This window comes from Prunus avium, chromosome 7 (assembly GCF_965620075.1).
Source record: "Prunus avium chromosome 7, drPruAviu1.hap1.1, whole genome shotgun sequence".
Lineage (NCBI taxonomy): Eukaryota > Viridiplantae > Streptophyta > Magnoliopsida > Rosales > Rosaceae > Prunus > Prunus avium.
The window spans coordinates 37266346-37285657 of record NC_142290.1 but is presented as its reverse complement, the minus strand read 5'-3'; the positions used below and the strand labels follow the sequence as shown (position 1 = coordinate 37285657).

At 37.2% G+C, this 19312-nt stretch overlaps 3 protein-coding genes across 5 annotated transcripts; 2 read left to right on the top strand and 1 right to left on the bottom strand.

Moving 5' to 3' along the window:
- The first annotated feature begins 3085 nt into the window (after positions 1-3085).
- Positions 3086-7484, top strand: BASS2 (Sodium Bile acid symporter family). Its single transcript, XM_021962131.2, has 13 exons — positions 3086-3539; positions 3770-3863; positions 4365-4488; positions 4655-4696; positions 4776-4889; positions 4981-5043; positions 5383-5510; positions 5744-5825; positions 6235-6286; positions 6410-6507; positions 6618-6776; positions 6986-7075; positions 7172-7484. The coding sequence occupies exons 1-13, from the start codon at positions 3431-3433 to the stop codon at positions 7247-7249; spliced, it is 1233 nt and encodes a 410-aa protein (XP_021817823.2). The 5' UTR covers positions 3086-3430; the 3' UTR covers positions 7250-7484.
- Positions 7485-8746: 1262 nt separating this feature from the next.
- LOC110759920 (transcriptional corepressor LEUNIG) lies at positions 8747-16558 on the top strand. Of its 3 annotated transcripts, none has more exons than XM_021962062.2 (18): positions 8747-9127; positions 10296-10393; positions 10488-10597; positions 10722-11087; positions 11178-11266; positions 11379-11466; positions 11559-11625; positions 11794-11843; positions 12563-12853; positions 12987-13154; positions 13530-13772; positions 14323-14440; positions 14568-14677; positions 14865-15014; positions 15186-15341; positions 15450-15566; positions 15780-15986; positions 16105-16558. In XM_021962062.2, exons 1-18 carry the CDS (start codon positions 9090-9092, stop codon positions 16246-16248), a joined length of 2610 nt encoding a protein of 869 aa, XP_021817754.1. In that variant the 5' UTR covers positions 8747-9089; the 3' UTR covers positions 16249-16558. The 3 variants fall into 3 exon arrangements, with proteins under 3 accessions (XP_021817754.1, XP_021817755.1, XP_021817753.1); XM_021962063.2 differs by having other exon boundaries at positions 8748-9127; positions 12990-13154; XM_021962061.2 differs by having other exon boundaries at positions 8749-9127; positions 12975-13154.
- LOC110759921 (gibberellin 3-beta-dioxygenase 3-like) lies at positions 16342-18923 on the bottom strand. Its single transcript, XM_021962064.2, has 2 exons — positions 18288-18923; positions 16342-17214 (listed from the first exon to the last, which is right to left on the bottom strand). The coding sequence occupies exons 1-2, from the start codon at positions 18734-18736 to the stop codon at positions 16635-16637; spliced, it is 1029 nt and encodes a 342-aa protein (XP_021817756.2). The 5' UTR covers positions 18737-18923; the 3' UTR covers positions 16342-16634.
- Positions 18924-19312: the final 389 nt, after the last annotated feature.

The following is a 19312-nucleotide window of genomic DNA, read 5'->3' as shown; positions in this document are numbered from 1 at the left end:
TATTGTATCATAATAAGGTAAGGTATTGTTTTATTTAATTAATTTCCAAGCAAATAATTATTTGAAGGGAAACAAAACTTGAATTAGATTCCTAATCAATCAGGATCAGGAGTAAATGTGCCTTAAAAATTACAGATGGAAGGGGTAGGTAATGTTAACACCTTTTGGGTGTCTTGGAGGGTGGATAAATAAATCTGGCATTGGAGTTGGACCCTCTGCCTGTACAAGTCACAAGAGAAAGCAGCAGCCTGAGAAGGAATTCGAGGGAAAAGGACGTCTTACAAAAAAAAGAAGAAAAAAGTTGCTTATTTCAATTCCTTTTTGTAAAGCCGACTAGTATTAAACTAAACCACCACTCGACATTTTACTCCTACAGTGTAAATCAAACACATCATGACAAAGAAAGCTGCCACGTAACCCAATTTGGCCAAACTAATAAGCAGTGATAAAAACAAAATCTTGCAAGAAGTAATGTGAAAGTAGGGCTTGCTGCACCTGCTTTTTAAGCAATTGCTTGTGCATAAGACACATTTCCAACTTCCATATATATACACAGAGAGATGGGTCCTGGGTCCTCCTCTCTCTCTCTCTCTCTCTCTCTCTCTGCAAAAACTCATTCTAGCAAAACAGATATTAATTACTGATGTTTGAGTTATTAATTATGCCATAAATATGATTAAACAGATATCAATCACTCTGCCGAATATCGTAACTATTTACAAACTGTTTCTCTGTTTCTATTCCCCTGAAAATATACATGTCATTGACTTGGAAATAGGGTTGGGAAGATTTTTTCTTTTTCTTTTTCTTTTGGTCGAAATTCCTTTTTCTTTTTCAAGCTCCTTTGAATATGTCATTCGGAAAGAAGAATAAAAACCAGCGCATGGATAGATATAATAGGGCCACCAGAAAGCATAATATATGATTCATGAAGAGAAGAGACCAAGTCCAGCAAATCATAAGCATTAAGCCATATGGCAAAAATGATGATACAGTTTGCTTCTTCTTTTTTACATTACTTTATGTTTTTTTATATTATATTGCAATGGATTGCTGCATATGAAGAAAATAAAAAATAAAAAATAAAAAATGAAAGGATTTTGGGGAGGCCTTGAAAGATAAGTTTGATGCAGAAACAAAAAATGATCTTCCTTTTGGCCTGGAATCGGTCCCCCCCCCCCCCCAACTCATTCCCACGGCCATCACAATACAAAAGTTTGATAAATCAAGTGGTTATCAGAAGACAGGTTAGATGACGAATGTGTATGACCAACCCAATGGGCAATGGCATGTGACCAAAATGTGTCACTTTAATTTGGTACTAGAGAGAGCCATTGCCTCTTTTTTATCTTCTTATTATGTCCCAATTCTTTTAGATTTAGACCCTTTTTTGGACTGCACTGAATTATTGATATACCAAATGCCCTTAATTATATTATATCATATTCAAATATCCAAATCTTGTCATGTGTTTTTATTGCAATTTATAAGTGTACAAATAATGCCTATGTGTTTGTGTTTGGTTGATATTATTATTTTGAATCTCTAAGCGAGGTTTCTTATACACACACAATTAAGGTGAGGTTCGAATATAAGACTACTGGTCTGCAAGTCAATGCCCTTTTCCACTAGGCTATACCTCATTGGAAGAAAAAAAAAATTGATATCATATTTCATGAAGTTATTTTGGAGGTGAAACAAAACCTGTCCAATTTTAATTAATGCCTCTAATTCTGTGAAATAAATCATGGCAGGTGGTCCATGACCATGAACCATGGACCAGGCTTGGATATATGTGTGTCTCAAATAAGAGCCAAAAACCACGTACTGATCAATAATATGGATGTGTGTGTATCCTATTGCTAAGGCGCTGCCCTCAATCAATATTCCTGCATTCTGCATATCCAACCACCAAACTTTCCCAGATTTTGATTTTCCTTTACTCAGAAAAAAAGGGCGTGTCCGTTTTCTGGGAAGCCAAACACAAAATACTTCAATTTTGGGTTGGACCATTTGATAAGACCCATGTTGATGATCACAGCACAGAAATTACTTAAATTTAGGACCATATAATATAATGCTTGAGTTGAGAGTTGCAGACAGAGCAAAAGCAGAAAAATAAAGTCATTGGAAAGATAGCTTCTGGTGCACCGTGCAGGCTAGTAGATTAATCAGATGCCACTGCTTCAACAGAATATGGCCATGACAGGAAGAAGATTTTAATGCAGTGAGAAAACAAGAGAGAGACAGCTAGCAGCATATCAATGAAGACAAAACAGCTAAAGATTTAAAATCAGAAGAAAGAGAAAAAGACCCTTAATTTTTCACAGTGTAGGTAGAAATTAAAAAAAAAAATAAAAGAATTTGTTTGTTTGTAGAATAGAAAGAAAAGAAGATCATCAAGAGAGACCAGACCAATGGATATGGGTCAACTCAGAAATGTCAGAGGCCCAGCCACTAAAAGAGAGTCGTACTATGGTAACTGGAACATGGGCCGCTTTAGGCCCACATTGCAATTTGCAAGAACTATTTTCTTTTTTTTATTTTTCAAATTTAAATAAATATAATTTCTTTACTAGGTATTTGCTTGCTGTTATTTAGTTAGGAGTGAGTGTGACTGTAATTGTTTATGTTTTAGAAAATTACAGTTTGACTCGCACTTTAAATTTAGTTTTCAAAAGCCAACGGGGTCTCTAAGCTAGTGAAAAAGGGTTCAAATTCGAACTGTATGGCACTTTGGTAGTGTGGGTGTGAGAAACCCCCTCTCCTTGTAGTTAAACTATCGTGTATTAAAAAAAAATTATTAGTTTTCAAAATTGTTATTCTAATTTCCCAAACATTATAATTATATTTGATTTTAAAAGTGTGTTTATAACTTTATAGTCCGTTAAAATGGCTTTTAATCTTCTCAACAAATTATCACTTCTCTAGATGAATTAATCATAAAATACAAATATTTTGGGTTCGAATTTACCAAAAGGCTAGGTATTATTATGTATACTTTCATACAAAATTCGGGTTAAATGTGGTATTTTATAATTTTTTTAAGTGAAAACCTCATGTTGCTGCGAGCTCTTCTCTGTAATTTTATTTCCCAGTCAAAAGAAAATTGCGCGAGCTCCGTGTTAATTAATATCTGACACTTGGACTCGAAGCCTGCATAAACTGTGATTTTCAATCAACCACAATCCAATCCGTTTTCGTTGTATAGCTAAAAGATTTGGATGAGACATGTATAGATATGTGTGGCTCATCGGTTTCCACGACTGCCCACTACACGAAGCCAGGCCAAGCATTTTGGAGGCAAGCTTCCTGCGAAAACCCCACCAACACACCCAAAACCCCCATGCTCACCACCTTTTGAAGTTTTAGCTTAAACCCAGTGCTCCTTTGATCTCCTCCCTCTTGATCGAATCACAAGTTCGATTCAATGTCGTCTATGTCTAGATTTGCTGTCAAGGATTTCAAGGTAAGAACATGTGACGCTTTCTGCAGGCCAAGCTCTTCTCTATCTGCAAGGAGGCTGCAAACTCATCTGGGTACGTGTGATTCAATTCATGCTTGGTTTCAATGCTTATTCTTTCTGGCTAGCGGTTTTATCGGCTTCTGGCAATTGGGTTCTGTTTCTTTTGTTGTTTTATTTATAAAATTCTGTGCTTTGGGACTTCAAATTTACTCAATTTCGTGTTCCCATTTTGTGGGGACTCTGACATTTCTTCTTTTTCCCTCTGTTTCAAACATTTGTTTTCTGACATTGATTGTTGTATAGATCTTAGAGGTGTACTTTCTTTGCCTGAGAATGGAAGAAGTTGTGCAATCCAAAGCAAGCCATGGAGTCCCATCGTTGTGCAATCCAAATCAAGGTGTTTTTTTCCTTCCGAACATCCTGTTTGGCTTTCAAGTTCTTCTTTACTCTGTTTGATACGTCTTTGATGAAAGAAAAGTTAATATATCAATGTGATCATGCACAAGCATTACTGGTTAATGTTTGAGGGAACATAGTGGTCTCATAGTTAACTTTTCTAAAGAATATCGGAATAAGCAATGGGAAATTTTTAGTCTTGGAGGAGAATGTGGAAAAGCATATATTGTTGTGCTTTATTTACACCAATAGGAGAAGAGATAGCCCTCACTTGATTAGGGAACTGGTCTCAAGCTTTACACCAGTAGATAACCATTTACCAGTAATGCTCTAAACCATATACTGTCCGGTCTGTGTCCTCGTTTTAGCCAACTATTTATAGAGATGGTTGCCCTTTTCAAGCACTGTTATCTTTACTTAATAATCTGCACTTCCTGGTTAATGAACAACCAATTCCACATTCTCTACATATTATGACCAGCTAGTTGGCGGCTATATGTAGGAACTCTGAAGTTTTGAGCAAGGCTGCAACAAATTTATCTGGAGATCTTCCCGGTAGCACTTCTAGAGGGATGAGCCAGTACGAGAGAATAATTGAAACTTTGACAACTTTATTTCCTGTGTGGGTAGGTATTACATTTCATTACTAAAATATATCAACCTTATAAAAAATTTGAAACTGTTATCCGGTTTCTCATTTTCAGTACTTCTTAATTGCTTACTTCTGTGTTTATTTTAAACAAAGCTTTCTCAAGGAACACTTTCACATTCTAAATCTAATTCCATGGACAGGTCATATTGGGCACCATCCTGGGGATCTACAAGCCATCTGCTGTAATATTTCTTTGCCTGCTACTTCAATATGTGGCATATCAACTAGTGTATAACTAGCTTATTGTTGGGGTTCCTGCAGGTAACTTGGTTGGAGACAGACCTTTTCACACTTGGACTGGGTTTCCTCATGCTTTCTATGGGATTGACGTTGACCTTCGAGGATTTTAGACGATGTTTACGTAATCCTTGGACTGTGAGTAACATCCACTCAAATTTAAGTCGTCGGACACTTTCGAAAACAGAATGATCTATTATTAAATGGTATTAAATTTTTTTTATTGCAGGTGGGTGTAGGATTTCTTGCACAGTACATGATAAAACCTCTGCTAGGCTTTGTCATTGCCCTGGTATTTCATCTTCAAAATTTTTGTGGTCTGTCGTGTAATTTACTATTGAAATATATTAATTTCTTATAGAATTTGTCCATTACCATTCAAGTTCATGATAACAGAATTAGAAAAGCAGGTTTTACACATACATAAAATATTTGCTCAATTCAGACTTGAACAAAAAAGCTCATGTTTACCGCCCATCCATATTCGAAGATCCTCTCTTGTATTACCAAATAAAGGGCAGGTTGACTGGATAAGTTTATGGATAACCACATGCCTTTTAATAGTGTTTGGATGCAATGGTAGTATTGACTAAACATATATGTTATCTAAGATTTCCTCTTTAATTTTCAGACGCTAAAACTTTCTGCACCTATTGCGACTGGTCTTATCTTGGTCTCATGCTGTCCTGGTGGTCAGGCGTCAAATGTTGCAACTTATATATCTAAAGGAAATGTTGCACTTTCTGTTCTCATGACAACGTAAGTCACATGCACTCAAATGCAAATTAAAATCAGAGAACTATATTCAGCATGTTTAGAACATAAGGTTAATTCAAGGCAGTTAGGATTTTCTGTCCCAAATATATGCTACCTTGGAAATGCGATTGCATACTATCTATAATGGTAATGACTGTTACCGAAGTTTATATTATAAAACAAAAAACAAGAGTCTTTACTACATCTTAATGTGAATATTTTGTGGAATTTTGTAGGTGCTCAACAATAGGAGCTATTATTATGACACCGCTTCTTACCAAGCTTCTTGCTGGCCAGCTTGTTCCAGTTGATGCTGCGGTAAGTTCAAACATGATTGACTGATGTAGGACAACATGAACAGATAGGAAAAAAATAAAGAGATCCGGACTCACTTCGCCTTTGGCATTGCACCGAAAGTGTCCAATAGAGGAATTAGAAAAAATTTGGCATCACACTGAAGGTGCCTTGGAATCACTCCACGTCAACTCGCGCCTCACCCACAAGTTGGAGTTGAAAATAACTGTTTTTCTTTCACTAACTCTGATTTATAAAGCTTACAAAATAGCCCCTTTTATAGGGTAATTGGTACATGAATCTTGAAAGATCCACATTAATACACTTAGGAATCCAAAAGACATAATTTTGACACCTAATACATTAATCATGTGACGTTGATATCTTGTATTACCATTTATGACAGTGATATTTTCTCCCACCATCTTTGCAGGGCCTAGCAATCAGCACTTTCCAGGTTGTTTTAATGCCAACAATTGTTGGAGGTAGCTTGAATATTTTATAGTTACCATCAGAATCTGAAAATCAATTATCGCAAACCACAGCTTATTTCCAATATCTGGACTTACATTCATAATCAAAACTCTGCTCCCTGCTTTATGTGACAGTACTGGCAAATGAGTTCTACCCCAAGGTCACTTCAAAATTAGCCTCAGTGACTCCTTTAATTGGAGTAATTCTCACCACTCTACTCTGTGCTAGCCCGGTAAGTCACAAAATATTAACTGAGTTGACTATTCCATATTGATAGCTTTTGTGATTTCATGAAGTTACATTGCATCTAATGGGGTAACTTGAATTCTTACATTTTTTAAGATAGGGCAAGTTTCTGAAGTCTTGAAAACACAAGGAGCACAACTAATACTCCCGGTGGCTTTTCTACATGGTGCTGCATTTGCTATTGGTTATTTTGTTTCAAAAATATCATTTGGTGAATCTACTTCTCGTACCATATCCATAGAGTGTGGGATGCAGGTAAACAACTTCTCAGTTAGTATTTCCGTACTGATTTTACACGGAGTTTGTCAAGGTTGAACAAGTTCATCTGATCTCTGACGTCTTGCAAATCATGAATTCCATTTGTATACTGAACTTTTACTGGAAGTGTTAATCTTGACAAACCTGAAATTGTTAGATAAACTAAAGTAGCCTCTAATTTACGTTCCTGATAATTTGATTTGCAGAGCTCAGCACTTGGGTTTTTACTTGCTCAAAAGCATTTTACAAACCCTCTTGTAGCTGTCCCTTCTGCTGTTAGTGTTGTTTGCATGGCGGTATGACTCTCTTAAAATCTCCTTTTTCTTTCTTAGCTATCCTTTGAGTTAACCCAAGTACAATCTAATTTGCTGTCATAATTGTCTTCCTAACAGCTTGGTGGGAGTGCTCTTGCTGTTTTTTGGAGAAACACACCAATTCCAGTTGATGACAAGGATGATTTCAAAGAATAATTGGAGAAATCATGGCCTTCTTTTTTGTATTTTTTTTTGGTAAAATTCTTTTTTGTCTTGGTACCCTTTCTGTCTATAATAATTGCTTGTTAGAGAGAGATGGTTAACTTTTTTATATTAGGCTAGGAAGTCATATTTACATCCAGACCCAAAAAAGAAAAGAAAAGAAGAAGTCATATTTGCATCAGACATCAGTTTTATGTGAATGGAAAAACTTTGGATTGAGGTACAAAAAGGTACACAGGAATCTCCTTGTTCTAGAAAATGGCCTTACAGGAGGCACATTGGAGGAGGTGCCTCTATTCAACCTTCTGTTTTATGGCAAATTTTGTACACAACTAGGGTTTTTTGGTTATCAGTTTTGGGATTAGGCATGATTTTGTTTCAGGAAATTAGAATTGAACATTATTCTATTCTTTTGGCATTAGCACCAGCTAATGATGCTCTTGATTTAATCACCTTGATTAACAAAATGAACGAATAAAGGGTCTTCAATCATAACATTAAATAAGAGACTTGGTGGCTTAAAAAAGATAAAGACTTGGAATTTTCCCAACCACCTTTCTCTGACTTTCTGTGACTTTGCAGCAAACTGCAAAGCCTGTCGAACTTTTTTTATTCTGGCACCAATAAAGACAATTTGGCAGTAAATAATATCAAGCAATCCGTGATGTGATATGCAGACTTTAGAAAGCCATAAAATGAAAAAGAGATTGTCACGCCAAACTTATTCTGATCTATTTTGACCTCTTTATGCGTCCTACGACCGTAGAAAAAAATCGTTACCAAACAAACAAAGCTGCATTGGAAAAAAAATACGTCATTTGCTTATAGTCTGCCAATAACCAATCAATATAAAATGAAAGCAAAAAAAAGTCCAAGTGTTATGTTAATATTTGTTATGCACAATTCTCCTTTTATAACAGTATTAAACATTGTTGATAAAGATCACTTCTATAAAGAATTACTTTTTCATATAATAATTTTAAGTGATTTAATAGAGAAGCATATGAGAGGTGAATCGCCTCAAAAGTGATTCTAGTCAATCTAGAATAACTCCCAAACAAGCCCAAACGATAGATATGCTTTGACATTTGAGAAATATACAGAGAATGGTAAAGTAACTAGATAAAATTTAAATAGTTGTGATAATTTATTTTAATAAGAAATGCTCACTTAATTCGTTTTTTATTCGTTTATGTTTAAAGCTAAGATAAGGAGAATAAACTTACATTGTATTAAAGTAATACATCAAGATAAAACAACTTAATTATAGAAAAGGAAACCATTTACATTACAGATTAGAGATGTAGATAGGAAAGATTTAATTTTAAAAATGCATGCATTACTTGCTAACCAAGTTATTTAAAGCTTGGCAAAGAAAAAAAAATTAAGAAAATTTTTTAAAGAAAAAATAAATATAAGTGAATGCCAACCATCTTATGCACCGGTTGCGTGACATTTTAGAATTGAAGAGTGAGAAGAAGAACGAGCACTACGCCTGCCAAAAACAAAAGAAGAAAAAACCTCATAAAAATAATCAAAAGGAAAGTGAAAAGAAAAAAAGAGAAAAAAAGAAAAAGGAAAAAAGAGCAAGGAAAACAAAAACCACAAAAATGAAAAATATTATTTTAGTATTGAATTGAGGAGGTTATCGTCTTCAACTTTCAAGTAGAGTGAAGGAGAAAGCCAAACAAAAACTTCCATCTGCTTCCGAAGAGCAGAAGACAGGACCCTGAGCATTTTAACACAATTTCTCCGACATTCGACTTCGTTATCTGCTAAGTGTCGAAGGCTTCGGATTTACTTACAAATTGCTCTTGCTGTTAATCTCAGAATCATGTCTCAGAGTCAGACCAATTGGGAAGCTGATAAAATGTAAGTATTGTTTACTTCGTTTTGTTTCTTTTAACGTTACTTTGTGACTGAAATTTCCTGCCTTTTCTTCGTTTTGCTGTTGACATGGTAGTAGCCACTTGGACTTTGGGGATTTTTAGTGAGCTTTTGGTTCTAGGGTTCCTTCTTCAGTGTTCAGTTTTGGTGGGTACTGTTGTTTTTGTTATCTTTGTTATCTTTGTTCAAACGGGTATTTCTTCAGTGTTCAATTTTCTGCCTTTTCTTCGTTTTAATTATTTCTTTTAAAGAATAACATCCAAGCTTATTGACGCTGGGTAAGTTGTTTCCTTTGCTGTTGGCTTGTGCAAAATTTGTGTCTTTTTTGGGGGCCCGATTTGGTCTCTCTGGTTTGGGTTTTTGTGACCTTATTCTGTAATGGGTGCTTTGCTTTTTACATGTTTTTGGAAGGCTCTGTTGCTGTTGAGATATCTTCCATATTTTCGTATATTAATATATTCATGCTTCTTGTTGTTGTCTGGCTTTGGGTTTTCTTTCCTTTCTTCTCCCTTTTATTTTTCCAAGCTTTGCTTGTGACGTTTGTTTGGTTGGATTGAGGGTTGAGATGGGGTGTTGTTGATTTGGATGAATCTTTGTATCTGCAGTTGTCTCATATTTTTTTCCTGCTCCAGAAAAAGAACAGGAAAAGAGGAAAGAAATTTAGGGCAAGTTTGATAACCATTTCAGTTTTAGTTTTTAGTTTTCATTTTTTGTGCTAGAGTATAGAGGAAAATGAGAGTGAGAATGGGAGTGAGGATGAGATGAGATGGAGAAAGAGGATGAGAGGGGAGAGGGGAGATGGGAGGGAGGAGTAACAAAATTGAAAACAATTTCAAATAGATTTCGGTTTTTTGTTTTTGTTTTCACTTTTGTTACTCCTCCCTCACAGCCTCCTCTCTCATCCTCATTCTTTTCCCTCTATACTCTAGCACAAAAAATGAAAACTAAAAACTAAAATTGAAATGGTTTTCAAACGGGCCCTTAATATTTTCATTCATTTTCTTGGCATTGGATTGGTGGATTAGCATCGTATCAGATTTTATGTTTTTGCATTGTGGACCTTCTTCCAATGTTAATTTTCAGAAAATTCTCGGAAGTTAAAGTTCTTTGGATTCCTGGCATGTGGAAGTTTTATAATTTGTTTGGATCACAGGTTGGATGTGTATATATATGATTACCTTATGAAGAGAAAATTACATGCTTCTGCAAAGGCATTTCAAGATGAAGGAAAAGTGTCTACAGATCCTGTAGGTAAGTATATATGCCAAAGAAAAGAGATTCACTGCATACTGCGAATTGTATATCTGAATTTATTTACATTTCTTTGATTTTACTCTTGCTCCAGCTATTGATGCACCTGGTGGCTTTCTTTTCGAATGGTGGTCTGTCTTTTGGGACATATTTATTGCTAGGACGAATGAGAAGCACTCAGAAGCAGCTGCATCTTACATTGAGGTGTGGACTTATATTGGACTTCAACCGTGGCTCTGACGTTTTTTCTTTCAATTCATAAATATAGATGGAATTGTTTGGGCTTCTCTCTATTTGAAATGTTTCACTGTTTGTCTGGATGTGTTAGACTCAAGTGATGAAGGCTAGGGAGCTGCAGCAGCAACATCAGCAGCAGAAGCCTCAGCCGCAACAGCAAATGCAAATGCAAATGCAGCAGCAATTGTTACAGAGGCATGCTCAGCAGCAACAACAGCAGCAGCAGCAGCAACAACAACAACAACAGCAGCAGCAGCAGCAGCAGCAGCAGCAACAGCAGCAACAGCAGCGTCGAGATGGGACCCAGCTTCTAAATGGCACTGCCAATGGGCTTGTTGGCAATGATTCTCTTTTGAGGCAGAACCCTGCAACTGCTAATTCAATGGCAACAAAAATGTATGAGGAGAGATTAAAGCTTCCAATACAGAGGGATGGTTTGGATGATGCAGCTATCAAGGTAATAAGTTTTGCCATAGATTCAAAGAAGTTCTTTATATTTTAGATTCCTTTCATCTATTCATCAACTCACAATACGTACACCATGCAGCAAAGATTAGGTGATAATATGAGTCAGCTTCTGGATTCCAATCATGCCTCATTGTTGAAAGCCGCCACTACAGGTGGCCAGCCTCCTCGGTATTTCTCTTGAAGATTCCATATTTATCATTACTAGGCATTGTGGTGTAACACATGCTCTTTGTGTGCAATTGATGCTTAATATGAAAGTGGTTGAACTCCTTCCTGACAGTCAAATGCTGCATGGTACACCTGGAAGTATGTTGGGGAATCTTCAACAAGCTCACAACCGGAGTCAGCAACTTCCTGGTTCAACACAGGTGATTATCATCAGCGATCTGTTTCATACTTCATCTTTTATCCATACAATTTGATTTTTCTTATTTTGGGTATCCTTTGCATGATGAAACAGGAAATAAAGACTGAGATGATAAACCCCAGAGCTGCTGCTCCAGAAGGATCATTGATTGGCGCTCATGGTATTGATTAATATTGTGTTTTTTTTTTCCTGTATGGGGAATTTCTGGGTGGGTTTTGGGTGTGAAACTTGAACAGATAAATAAGAAAATTGTAAAAGTTTGAAAGCTCTTTGAATTTATTTCTGGTATCAATTTATCTCCTATGAATGATTCATATGTTCATTTCAGGATCAAATCAAGGCGGTAACAATTTGACTCTGAAAGGATGGCCTTTAACGGTAGAACTGAATACCCAGTGTTGATATTACTTTTGCATCCCCCCTCCACTTGATATAATTCTAATTTATGTTTTCTGTTTGGTGTTTGGGCTATTCTGTGGCCAATAGCTAACTATAGTGTTAAGTCAAACAGAAAATGGAGTACTTGATGGGTGAAATTTTTAGAGGAAATGCTATATTCTTAAGGCATTGAATTAAGAATACCATACAACTAGAGGTTAAGGATGATTAACAATTAATCTTCTTCTTTTAGATATACATACTCTCTCTCTCTCTCTCTCTCTCTCTCTCTCTCTCTCTCTCTCTCTCTCTCTCATTTTATGTTTTTACTAAAAATTTGTAACACCACTTGAGAAACATTTTTTCTGTTTCATGCAAGATTTTATGACCTATTATTAGAGAAGTCTGGTTGTATATTGGCATCCTGTTGTTGAAGGAAAACTGAAATAACTTTAAGATAATTATTTCACCTTAAAATGATGAGGGTAATATCTTGAAATGGAAACTTGTTCAAGTTGGTTGTATAAAGTGTGCTAAGCAATATTTGATGCCACATTCCATTGGCATTACTGATAAGAAGACAACATGATTTTAAATGTAGGCAAAGAAACGAAGAGCATTTTTTGCAATTAACCATGCTGCCAAAGATGAAACTGGCTTGTTAGCATCTGCATTTTTTAGTTTATAGTTTATTTTCTGATAACATCTCACCTTTTTAGGGATTTGATCGATTTCGATCTGGGATTCTTCAGCAGCAAACTTCTTTGATGCAGTCCCCTCAACCCTTCAATCAACTTCAGCTACAGCAGCAACTTATGCTTGCACAACAAAATCTGGCTTCCCCATCTGCTGACTTGGACAGTAGAAGGCTGAGAATGCTTCTCAACAATCAAAATATGGGTCTCGGGAAGGATGGTCAACTAAATTCTGTTGACGTATCTAACGTTGGATCACCAGTGCAAGTTGGTTGCCCGGTATTACCTCGTGCAGATGCCGATATGATTATGAAGGTATCATTTCTTCTTCTACATCTGGATTTAAGAAAACTCATCGTTTTAGCTAGTATCATAGGATCTTGTGAACTTTAAGCTTCCCATATATATTTGCTTATATGAGTAGCCAACTTATCAGTTACAGCAACAGCAGATGCAAAGCAACAATCAACAGCAGCAACAGTATTCGCAGCATACGCTTTCAAGTCAACAATCTCAGAGTTCAAGCCAACACCTACAGCAGCAAGAAAAAATTATTGGTTCTGGTGGCATTGTGGCAGATGGTAGCATGGCTAACACCTTACAAGGGAATGATCAGGTTTTCTATTACTGGCTATCGGATTCAAACTTTATGAAGCTATATGTCCTTTTTATTATCTCTTTCTTCTTTTTTTCCAACTTGATCTTGCAGCAAAGTGTTTTACAAATATATCCACATGTCCTGGAGATTTTTGCATATCCTAATTTTTACAAATCCTAAACTATTGATACATGATGTATGCTTTTTTCACATTTGATATTTCACATTCGTTACTTTTCCACCCTATATAACTTGTATTATAATATTAAAACTTGAATTTCATCATATTTTCAGAGTCAATTGTCTTTAGTCTTTATTTTCGCTGTGAACTTGATCAGTGTTGAAAATTGTTATATCTGGGTTGCTTTTCTCATTTCGCTTTCCTGGTTTAAGGCTTCAAAGAATCAAATTGGGCGAAAGAGAAAGCAACCAGTGTCATCTTCAGGTCCTGCCAATAGCTCAGGGACTGTTAATACCACAGGACCATCTCCCAGTTCACCTTCAACGCCTTCTACCCACACACCAGGAGATGTAATGTCTATGCCAACTTTATCCCATAATGGTGGTTCCTCGAAGTCTCTACTTATGTTTGGCTCTGATGGTTTGGGCTCACTTGCATCAGCGCAAAATAAATTGGTTAGAAACTTATCATTGTTATATCTAACTTCTTTGTATTGATTGCATTTAAGGTGACTTAATTTGGAGTCACAATCTGTAACATTTCACTAATGAGTGCATCAAACTTGATTCGTATTTTGCTTTAGTGGGTTCAATTGATTTCCTATCTTTTCCATCCATAAAAAATGTGCCATTGCTGAGAAGGAAAAGAACAGAGTTTACCTCAAGGGGTTAGAAAGGTGCAATGTTTCCGTATTTTCTTACTATGTCCCTCCTCCTCTTAGCAACTTAAATGGTACGGACTACAGTGTGCTTGAGTTACCAAATGTGGATAATTCATTGGAGGAGAAATGTTAACCAAATTTCCACTTTTCTCCATGTTGCTATGTCCTGAATTTGTATCCTCCCAAGTCACTTGTAGTGGGTAGATTATGCTTTTAGGCTTGCCTCATATGTGATTTTCATATTAAGGTTAGTGTGCTCTTTGTGATAAAGCACGAAGTGTTTACTTGTGAGGGATTGTTCCTAGAACTCCATTGGCAGTCAGTAACTAAGCTATGTATTGCAGACTGATGTGGACCGTTTTGTGGATGATGGATCTTTAGAGGATAATGTTGAATCATTCTTATCACATGATGATGCTGACCCTAGAGGTAGAGTTGCTCGCTGTTCAGATGTCAGCAAAGGTATGAAGAATGCAAACATCTGACATTGATAAACTTTGTTAATTATGTCGCGAGATGTATATGGCTTGGTCTTATATTATACTAGAAATATAGCAAAAGGCTTTTAACATTTTCTTGATGAAATTAGGCTTCACTTTTACGGAAGTTCAGCTTATTCCTGCAAGTACAAGTAAAGTTGAATGCTGTCACTTCTCCTCAGATGGAAAATCACTTGCCACTGGTGGGCATGACCGAAAGGTAAGCCTAGGAAGATTGAATTTTTCATATAGGCTCCGTGCATGACCAACTTATATTACTATCTACTTTAAAAAAAAGGAAAAGTGCTGCGAATATGAATGATGGAAGTTTTGATACTGTTTCAGTTAATCTTATGGCGTATAGAAACACAAAGTAGTCATGATTACTTGATTATTTTATGGTGCAGGCTGTATTGTGGTGTACTGAGTCCTATACTATAAAGTCTACACTTGAAGAGCATTCTCAATGGATAACCGATGTTCGTTTTAGTCCTAGCATGTCAAGGCTTGCTACATCTTCTGCTGACAAAACTGTCAGGGTTTGGGATGCTGATAATGTTAGTCAATGTGTTTTTTGTTTTTCCCTCAATGCTACATGTTATTTTTGACTGACGTTTCATTTTTAATCTTCAAATTTATACATTACTACTGAACTGTCATCACTAAATTACTGAATCCTCGATTCTTATTTCATCTATGTAATGAATGCATAAAAAAATGTTGCGCAGCCTGGATATTCACTTCGTACTTTTGTGGGGCATTCTACAACTGTTATGTCAGTGGACTTCCACCCTAGTAAAGAGGACCTTCTCTGCTCTTGTGATAACAACAGTGAGATACGATACTGGAGTATCAAGAATGGTAGTTGTGCTGGAGTTTTCAAGGTATAAAACATGGTGTTAATTTGTCTATACTATATAGGGAATACTAGAATTCTGTTTCTCCGTTTAGTAAATCCTTTGGCATTTGATAATATTACCTATATTTTTCAGGGTGGTGCAACTCAGATGAGGTTTCAACCCCGTGCTGGAAGAAACCTTGCAACTGCAGCTGATAATTCTGTATCCATCCTTGATGTCGAGACGCAAGCTTGCATGCGTAAATTACAGGTTTCTTCTGAACTTCCCATTACTTCTTAACATTTGTAGTATTAATATATTTTTAACTTTATTTAGGAATGGGCACTAGTTGTGTCCACATTTGGGCTTGAATGAAGTGTTTATCAGTAAGAGCCCACTAATACATGTTTACTTTGATGTGATTCATGTGCTGTTGTTCATCATGAATGCTTTCTGATTTATATCTTGTGTTATTCATTGTAGGGCCATAAGAACCTTGTCCATTCTGTGTGCTGGGATCCTTCTGGTGACTTTCTAGCATCAGTGAGTGATGACTTGGTTAGAGTGTGGTCAGTTGGCTCCAGCGTCAGAGGGGAATGCATTCATGAATTGAGCTGTTCTGGCAACAAATTTAATACATGTGTTTTCCATCCAACTTGTCCTTCATTGTTGGTCATTGGCTGTTATGAGGTTAGCTATACTGCTCTACTTCTCTTTACATTAAAGATGAACTTGTTACCCGGTGACTTGCACTTGTTGAATATGCTTAGTGAGGTTTAGTTTTTGATATGAAATGGTGGGATTTCAGACTTTGGAGCTTTGGAACATGACCGAGAACAAGACAATGACTCTGCATGCTCATGACAAGCTAGTATCTTCTTTGGCGGTATCAGATGCTACCGGGTTGGTTGCTTCCGCTAGCCATGACAAGTGCGTCAAGCTCTGGAAGTGACAAATTTGTATCGTTTTATCTTGAAAATGGTTTACCTTCTCCATTACCACATCCCAAAGGAGACAGCAACTTTATCTGGTTATCTTTTTAGCGTATGGTAAAAGGGTTTTAGATTTTAACCCAGCCCCAGTTAACCCATAGAAGAATTTTGTTGGACCAAAACCAAGGCCAACCAGCCTAACTTTGATGTCAAACTTGATCTAAAGGATCTCTTTCAACTCACAGGGGCTTATAATGTAAATGATATTTTGTTAGACGAAACGTAAATGAAGGCAGTCTTAAAGATAGCCGAATGTTTTATTTTATCTAATCAACCATTTCATTTTACAAATTACATGTACAATCAGCCAAACCAAAGATGAGTTGAAATCAAAGATGAATGCTAGCTAGTTGGCTTGTATTTCTCCTCCATCATTCCGGATGAGTTCAAGCGCCTTGTTGAAGTGCGTTGCCTTGTAACCAAGGTACTCCCTCCAAGTTACCGGATGATAGAGAGGTGGATGATCGTGATCAATCAATTTCGTCAACGGTGATATCTTCACATCCCATGGCGGGCCGTAGAAGTATGCGATCGAGATGCGATGGTGCACTTTGTTGACAATGGCACGATGGACTGCACTCTTGAAACGTCCGTTGGATAGTATGTGCATTAAATCCCCGACGTTGACAACAAGCGCACCGGCAGTTGGGTACACCGGCGCCCACAAAACCCCATCCACAAGGACTTGCAGGCCGCCTGTAGTGGTCTGGTATAGCAAAGTGAGCAATGAGGAGTCTGTGTGAGGGGCTAGGCCCATTGCCCGGGTTGGGTCTGGGCAGACTGGGTATGAGTTGAGTTGAAGCAAGGACCGAGGATGTCTGAGCCATTTGGCATCTTCCTTGTTCAAGCCCAATGATCGAAGCATGAGCTCTATCAGTTTTGCAGCAAGTCCCTTCATCTCCTTTTGGTACTCTTCCATTACATTACTGCAACACCAGCCAGATCAGGATATGGATTTGGTTTAATAAGTAGGATACAGATATACCGATAAATACGTTGTTTTCAATCTGAACCATTAATTAAGTACATCAAGTACATTGAGATTCCGACAAATATATGTGGACAAATATAGGATTAAGATTGAGACAACAATCATATTTACCACCATTTTCTATTTGTAGCTTTGGTTATTGGTTTCTCTTCGGCGGTTGTGGTCTTGCATTGATGGCGTCGCTTGTGGGTTTTGAATGGTGTAGCATTTCCCTGTTCTTTATCTTAGGGTTTTCCAAATCTGTGTTGTGTTTTATAGACTTTATGTCTTTCCTGAGTTTAATGACTATAATGGATTCTATGCCTTTCTATGTTGAGTTTAATTGAACTCATTTTTTAAATTCACGTTGATGTTGACTTCGGTCTTCAAATCATCAAAAACAACCACCATATTTACTTGTCATGCGTATCCAAAGCAAACATACATAACTTTCTAAGGAAGTTAAAAAAAAAATAGAAAAAGAAGAAAGTGTTTAAGCACAAACCCAAACATATAAATATAAGAATACTTTAATTTTTATTGGGTTGGGTTGGGGGTTGGGTTGGTGATTCATGAGCGAAAAAGGACTACGTGAAGTGATGGACAAAACATATCATATGGATCATGAACCAGTACAAACTCGCGTATTGGAAGCTAAGTTTCTAGACCACCCTTATCCCGCCACGTGACGTCCCGAAGCCTGGCCTTTCATTCATCGATCATAACGAACATGATCTAATTACTAACATATCCTTTGAGACATTTTAAAAAAAAAAATTGTCAAGCTTATCACATTTTTATATCACATTGTGTATCTCATTGTAATTGTGGATTTTACTTTTATTACAGAGATGATACACACAATATGTGATATGAAAATAAAAAAATGGTGCACAACGTGATATAAAAATGTGGAAACCCTAAACCCTAAAGCCTAGCATTACTCTTACATGGAAAAAAAAAAAAAAAGGCTAAACTGACAAGCAGTAGATGCATTATTTTATTTATTTATTTGTCTGTGGCACGTACCAGAAGTTGGCGTGGTGACGTGGCCAAAGCTGGCTAGCATGTTCCAGCGGAGACCCCATCATCGAGAAACCCTCCGACCACATCAGCTTGGGGAAGTTGTCAGAAATGCGGGCCGACCCGTACCCGGTGAAGCCATCGGGCGAGCGGAGGACCCGGAGTTTTTGGTCTCTGGGGAGGGCGAAGAGTCGATGGGTTTGGAGTTGAGTTTGTTTGATGAGGTTCATGGGAACGCCATGGTTGGTGACTTGGAACACACCCCATTTCTCACAGGCAAGGCGGACCAGAGGGGTGGCATTCGGGTCGGATAGGTCGATGACGGGTACGGAGTCGGGGAACGGGTGGTGATCGGGGGAGGATGGAGCCCAAGTGTGGGAGTTGGGTAAGGTGACGAGGGATTTGAAGTCGAGAGGGATGAGGTGGTGGGAAGAGACAGAGAGGTGGATGTTCATGGTAATTATTTTGTGGGTTTGTTGTTGAGAATGAGAACCCTTTAGAACTGCGTTGAGATAATGGGTGTGGCATGTAAGTTACATGTAGATGCATGTAGGGCAAGTGTTGCAACTGCAGCTACAATCTACTTTTCTATTGCATTTCTTGACCCTATATATGTATCTGTCTGTCATTATGTGAAAGTCGGTTTCAGAATTGAATGGGGAGGGAAACCCAGCACTTCATTTTATCAGTTCAGTTCCCATTCTTCCTTTTTCCCTTTCTGGGCTTCTCCTTTTTTCTTCTTATCCCTCTCTTAGAGAAAATGTATCTAAATAGTATGTTGTACTTATGAGGCATGCCTTGTGTATATAGAGAAATCATAGGCCCAGGAGCCATGCCTTGCGTTGTGCTCTTAAAAACTATATTGGATCAAACAAATGAGCCACTGGCCCACGAAGATCTTGTACTTTTAAATGATTTGGATTCTCGGGTGTAAATGCTCCAGCTCTTTGCTCGCGGAGCTTCATGGCAATCGAAAGAGAGAAGAAGAAGAAAGGCTCGAAGGGTTTGGGGCAAAGTGCTGTTAGCTTTCA

What these genes read in the sequence shown, in the direction of transcription:
- LOC110759921 (XM_021962064.2), bottom strand. Translation starts at nt 18,736, where the DNA reads ATGAACATCCACCTCTCTGTCTCTTCCCACCACCTCATCCCTCTCGAC. An exon ending in CGTCACCACGCCAACTTCTG is followed by an intron (nt 17,215 to 18,287) that starts GTACGTGCCACA and finishes CTGGTGTTGCAG; the next exon opens with TAATGTAATGGAAGAGTACC.
- LOC110759920 (XM_021962061.2), top strand. Translation starts at nt 9,090, where the DNA reads ATGTCTCAGAGTCAGACCAATTGGGAAGCTGATAAAAT. An exon ending in AATTGGGAAGCTGATAAAAT is followed by an intron (nt 9,128 to 10,295) that starts GTAAGTATTGTT and finishes TTTGGATCACAG; the next exon opens with GTTGGATGTGTATATATATG. An exon ending in ATCATTGATTGGCGCTCATG is followed by an intron (nt 11,626 to 11,793) that starts GTATTGATTAAT and finishes TGTTCATTTCAG; the next exon opens with GATCAAATCAAGGCGGTAAC.
- BASS2 (XM_021962131.2), top strand. Translation starts at nt 3,431, where the DNA reads ATGTCGTCTATGTCTAGATTTGCTGTCAAGGATTTCAAGGTAAGAACA. An exon ending in GTTGTGCAATCCAAATCAAG is followed by an intron (nt 3,864 to 4,364) that starts GTGTTTTTTTCC and finishes GGCTATATGTAG; the next exon opens with GAACTCTGAAGTTTTGAGCA. An exon ending in TTAGTGTTGTTTGCATGGCG is followed by an intron (nt 7,076 to 7,171) that starts GTATGACTCTCT and finishes TCTTCCTAACAG; the next exon opens with CTTGGTGGGAGTGCTCTTGC.